A 5,563-nucleotide genomic window follows, 5' to 3' on the forward strand; every position below is an offset into this window, starting at 1 on the left:
GTGTGTGTGTGTGTGTGTGTGTGTGTGTGTGTGTGTGTGTGTGTGTGTGTGTGTGTGTGTGTGTGTGTGTGTCACAGCTACACACTGATGATGCTGTAATCCTCCCGCCTGCTCAGCACAGCTCGCGCCGGAGGGACTGTGAGGAGCGGAGCGCCATCTGTCAGTAGGTTCTGACGGAACCAGGAGGCGCGTCGCTCTTTACGCGCAGCAGGAGCTCAGATCCTGACCCGGTTCGGATCAGACTGTGGTCTCTGTGTGGATCCTGACTCAGCGGGTCTCACTTTGATCGGGTTTTTGTCAGGATTAAAGCTCGTGAAGCCGCCTCACCGCTGGATTCTTTCGCGCGTAAAAGTCTGTCCGCCGCGCGTCGAGCCGAGCAGACATGGAGAACCTGACTGCTCCTCCGGACCGGAACCAGACTTTAGGACTCTGGACGGACTACAGCCTGCAGTACAAAGTGATCAGCAGTTTGCTGCTGCTGCTGATCTGCGCCGCGGGGATCGTCGGGAACGTGATGGTGATCCTGGTGGTCCTCACCACCAGACACATGAGGACCCCCACCAACTGCTACCTGGTCAGCCTGGCCGCGGCGGACCTCATGGTCCTGACGGCCGCGGGCCTTCCCGCCATCACGGACAGCATCTTCGTCACGTGGGTGTTCGGCCGCGCGGGCTGCCTGAGCATCACCTACCTGCAGTACCTGGGCATCAACGCGTCCTCGTGCTCCATCTCCGCCTTCACCATCGAGAGGTACATCGCCATCTGCCACCCCATCAAGGCCCAGTCCCTCTGCACCCTGTCCCGGGCCAAGAGGATCATCCTGTTCGTCTGGACCTTCACCTCGGTCTACTGCGTCCTGTGGCTCTACCTGTCCGACCTGCAGCAGCTGGTCTACGACAACGTCACGGTCCTGAGCTGCGGGTACCGCGTGTCCCGGAAGTTCTACCTGCCCGTCTACTTCTTCGACTTCGGGGTGTTCTTCGTGGTTCCGCTGCTGCTGTCCGCGGTTCTGTACGGGCTCATCGCCAGGATCCTGATCCTCAACCCGCTGCCCTCCGACCCAAAGGACGGGAGGAAGAACGGAACCGCCAGCTGCAAGAACTCCCGCCACTGCAGCTCCACGGCCACGTCACGCAGACAGGTGAGGCAGAGGACAGAAACCGTTTGATTATTTCTGCTCACATTTAAAAATGTTTTTATTTATTCAGCTGCTCAGTGTTTCAGTCTGACCTTTGACCTGCACAGTCTGACCTTCAGGGTGAAGACTCTAAATGACCTTTGACCCCTCCTCTGAGCTGACTGCTCCTCCTCCTCTCTCCTGGGTTCCTGCAGGTCACCAAGATGCTGGCGGTGGTGGTGGTCCTGTTCGCGGTCCTCTGGATGCCGTACCGGACCCTGGTGGTGGTGAACTCCTTCCTGGACCGGCCCTACCTGGACACCTGGTTCCTGCTGTTCTGCAGGACCTGCATCTACCTGAACAGCGCCGTCAACCCGCTCATCTACAACGCCATGTCGCAGAAGTTCCGCGCCGCCTTCAGGAAGATCTGCGGCTGCCGGGGGAGGGGGTCCGACAAGCCCGCCGCCTGCAGCGTGGCGCTGACCTACAGCGCCGTGAAGGACACGTCCCTGGTGGACACGTCCCTGGTGGACACGTCCCTGGTGGACACGTCCCTGGTGGACAGCACGGACCACTTCACCACCGAGCTGGAGGAGCTGACGGTCACAGACGAGCTGCTGTCCGATCACAAGATGTTTCCGGACCCCTGCAGCTTCAAGAAGGTGAACTTCAGTCATGCCTGATGGGTCCCAGGGTCTCTAATGGACCTGCTGAGGACAGGTCTCAGGGTCTCTAATGGACCTGCTGAGGACAGGTCTCAGGGTCTCTGATGGACCTGCTGAAGACGGGTCGTGTTCCTGAGAACCAGACCTTTTTTATCCTGCAGCTAGAGACAGAAACAGATCCGGACCACCCGTCCATCCAGGACCGGTTCTGAAACACAACACGTCCAGGTCCACACATGAACAACTCCCTGAGAGCGGCCCGGTTTGAGTCAACAGAACCTGGACAGAACCACATTCAGGTGTTGGGTTCTAATAAAAGGTTCTGATGGGTCCATTTCCCACAAAACAACTGATGCTTTTAGCCCCGCCCCCTGGACTGCTTAATGAAAGTTTGTTTTATTTATTATTTATGAAAAGTTCTGAATTATTAAAACAAAAAGACAAACGAATAAACTTTAATAAATAAATAAATGAAATAAAAGCTGAGTTTAATAAAAACCAGGTGAGATTTTCTGTTTTTTAACAGTTTGTCACAGAAAGTTCTGATTGAGTTTATTTCTGTAAATAAAGAGTAAATTACAGCTGTGGTTTACACTTATTAATCTAAACATCTGTAAACATCTGTCAGTTTTACATTGTTTCATGATGATTTGATGTTTTCTGTAGATTTCAGGTGTTTTTTCTGAGTTTTGCTGTTTTCAGGTGAATTTTGTGGATTTAAAGTGATTTTAAAAGTTATTATTTCAAACGTTGGTCTTTGTTCTTATAATAAACTGAATGTTTTTATTTGTATGTTTCCATGGATGAATATGGAGAAATAAGTTGGTATATTTGGTCATTTTATGTCTAATAAAGTGAAATCAAAGTGATTCTCAGCTGATTCTTTGTCGACACAAACAGTCATTCCTGCTCCAAACTAATAAAGCTTTTATTTCTCTCAAAGAAAATCTGCTGAGTCACTGGTTGCTATGGCGATTCCCCCCATTCTCAGAGCAAAGGGGCGGAGTCAAAGTTTGGGCGGGAACAGATGCAGCTCCTCACTGATCCTGTTTCATGTTTTTATGAATTTTTGAGAATATTTGTTTCATGTCAGAGTTAGTCTCTCTCAGATACTCTAATAAATATTTAAAGGAGCCTGTAAATATGACAGAAATATCTAAGTGTGCATGATTAATGATTAATACAAATGTTGAACGTCATAATGATGAGCATTTGATTTGACTACATCAGTATTATTTAGCGGAAATGAATGTGAAATATTTGTGTGAAACATAAATACTTGTATTAAGTTAAATTATTTAAAATAAATGAAGATTTGACTGACAAATTTGAGACGTAACTTAAAACTAAAAAAAAATCACTGGTCACAGGACATCGGACCAACCAGAGTCTCTGCAGGCAGACACAGCGTGGGCTCTTCGGCTACACGCTTTAACCTGTCTTGAAGTTATTTGAATAATTTCATAATGTCTCATAAGCCTCTTTACGTAGAGAAGCCAGACTTGAGCATGAAATATGTTTTTATCATGAGGAACGTGGAGGAAGCCTGTCGTCGTTGCCGACGTTAGCTCGGCTGTTAGCATCAAGCTGCTTTAATGTTCAGGGTTTGAACTGCAAAGTGGTTCACCTCACAGTAGGTGCATTGCTCCATTTCATGTTTGTGTGACTGTATTCGCACGTGGTTGTTACCATTTTAGTTCATTTGAATTTGACTACATGCTAACTATTCAAACTGAAGCAATGCATAAACTCTTCGGGGCCGTGCAAATTTGGCAGCAATATAGCGTGAACATGACCCCCCCCCCCCCMCCAAGTGTTTTTATTGTGCTTATTTAGTTTCAAAACTTATGTTTTCTGCACGCTCTCACTAAATACCGAGCATGTGGACACAATGAGCGCAGAGTAGCACCTCGCTCGGTATTCAGTGAGCATGGTCATGTTAAGTTTTGAAACTAAATAAAGGACTCCTTCAGTATTCTCCAAGTCAAACAGCTGATAAAAGCTAAACAAACAAACTGTGCAGCTCTTTACTCTGAGTTCAAGTTGTGATTTGTTTTCTTACAGATGGACCCTGTTGTTGTGAAGGTGATTATATATCATTCAGGGATGCCAGACATGGTGGAAGAGTTACACAAGACTGTGAAGGACATTTTCCAGATCCATGAGGAATTCATACTTACCATACCGTACCACTTTTATTTATGAAGCATTTTAAACAACACAAGGCCAACCAAAGTGCTGTACAGAAGACAGACACAACAGGACAGTTAAAATACAGTCAGAATACAGTTAAAATATGGAGCATTAATATTTACAGTACTTATGATACACAGTGAGGTTTTGCACCATCTCACTCAGACCCAAAGGCAAGGCAGTAGTAGTCTGACGTAGTGGTAGRTCAGTCCACAGGTTTGGACCTGCTACAGAAAAGGATCTGTCACCTCTCACAGAGTTAGGGACCTTCAGAAGCAGCTTAGATCATCTAAGAGAGCGCTGTGGGACAAGTGGAATACTTCATTACTTAGACTAAGACTTTGGGGATTTTTTTCACAATTTGTTCTACTAGAGCTGTTAAACACAAGTGCTACCATTAGCAACAGCAGAGACTGACAAATGTGACAGATACAGACAACAATGTGAGTGATGCCCCAAGAGTGACTACACAAATGTTGCCTTCACAGTCACTACAGATGGATCTTTGAAAGGATCCGGATCTTGGGGAGCCGTTTCATTTTGAATCACGTCATCACGTAGCCRTWCGTAAAGACGTCATCCCGTCACATGAGTGGAACCATGTGTGTTTCTAAAAGAAACCCCCCTCCCCCTTTCACTGTGAGCTTCTGTACTCCACAACACCGCATGTTTTTCATGAAAAAGCAAAACGGGAGCAATTTAAGTATGAAAAAATAAAGAAATAAAACTACAAATGGCTCGTTACTGCTTGCGATTCGGCTTCTATCAKTSGTTGTAAAGAGCCGTTCAAAAGATCCAGATCATTCGCGAACGTCACATCTCTAACAGTCACCATCAACTACCTCAGCAGATTCCCAGTCTGATAATGCATGATCATCATCATCATCATCATCATCATCATCAGACACCATCTTATTAAGCCCCCATAAGGAACCGTGGCCAAAAGACATGGAAATACCCTGTTTTACAGTTGCAACAGAGGCAGTGCTGAACAATGGGGATGAACAGTATTTAAGACAGAACCATCCTCAACAACACCAAGGTTAGGTCTGAAATAAAGGAAAAGCTGGCAGATTACAGTAATCCAGTCTAGACCTGATAAATGCATGAATCAGTTTTTCTGCATCATTTTTGGACAAAATGTTTCTAATTTTAGTGATATTACACAGGTGGAAGAAGGTGGTCCTGGTAACATTTTTAATGTGGGGGTTAAAAGACATGTCCTGATCAAAAATAACACCAAGGTTCTTTACATTAGAACTGGAACAGACACATAACTCTGACTGACAGGTCCCTCTGACTGACAGGTCCCTCTGACAGGTCCCTCTGACAGACAGGTCCCTCTGACAGACAGGTCCCTCTGACAGACAGGTCCCTCTGACAGACAGGTCCCTCTGACTGACAGGTCCCTCTGACAGACAGGTCCCTCTGACTGACAGGTCCCTCTGACTGACAGGTCCCTCTGACAGACAGGTCCCTCTGACTGACAGGTCCCTCTGACTGACAGGTCCCTCTGACTGACAGGTCCCTCTGACAGACAGGTCCCTCTGACAGACAGGTCCCTCTGACAGGTCCCTCTGACAGACAG

At 47.1% G+C, this 5,563-nt stretch overlaps 1 protein-coding gene across 1 annotated transcript; it reads left to right on the forward strand.

The window, feature by feature from the left end:
* Positions 1 to 131: 131 nt before the first annotated feature.
* Positions 132 to 2,214, forward strand: trhrb (thyrotropin-releasing hormone receptor b). Its single transcript, XM_014024818.1, has 2 exons — positions 132 to 1,141; positions 1,333 to 2,214. Exons 1-2 carry the CDS (start codon positions 383 to 385, stop codon positions 1,798 to 1,800), a joined length of 1,227 nt encoding a protein of 408 aa, XP_013880272.1. The 5' UTR covers positions 132 to 382; the 3' UTR covers positions 1,801 to 2,214.
* The last annotated feature ends 3,349 nt before the right edge of the window (positions 2,215 to 5,563 follow it).

The sequence above is a fragment of the Austrofundulus limnaeus genome, unplaced genomic scaffold (assembly GCF_001266775.1).
Source record: "Austrofundulus limnaeus strain Quisiro unplaced genomic scaffold, Austrofundulus_limnaeus-1.0 Scaffold440, whole genome shotgun sequence".
In the NCBI taxonomy this organism is placed as follows: Eukaryota; Metazoa; Chordata; class Actinopteri; order Cyprinodontiformes; family Rivulidae; genus Austrofundulus; species Austrofundulus limnaeus.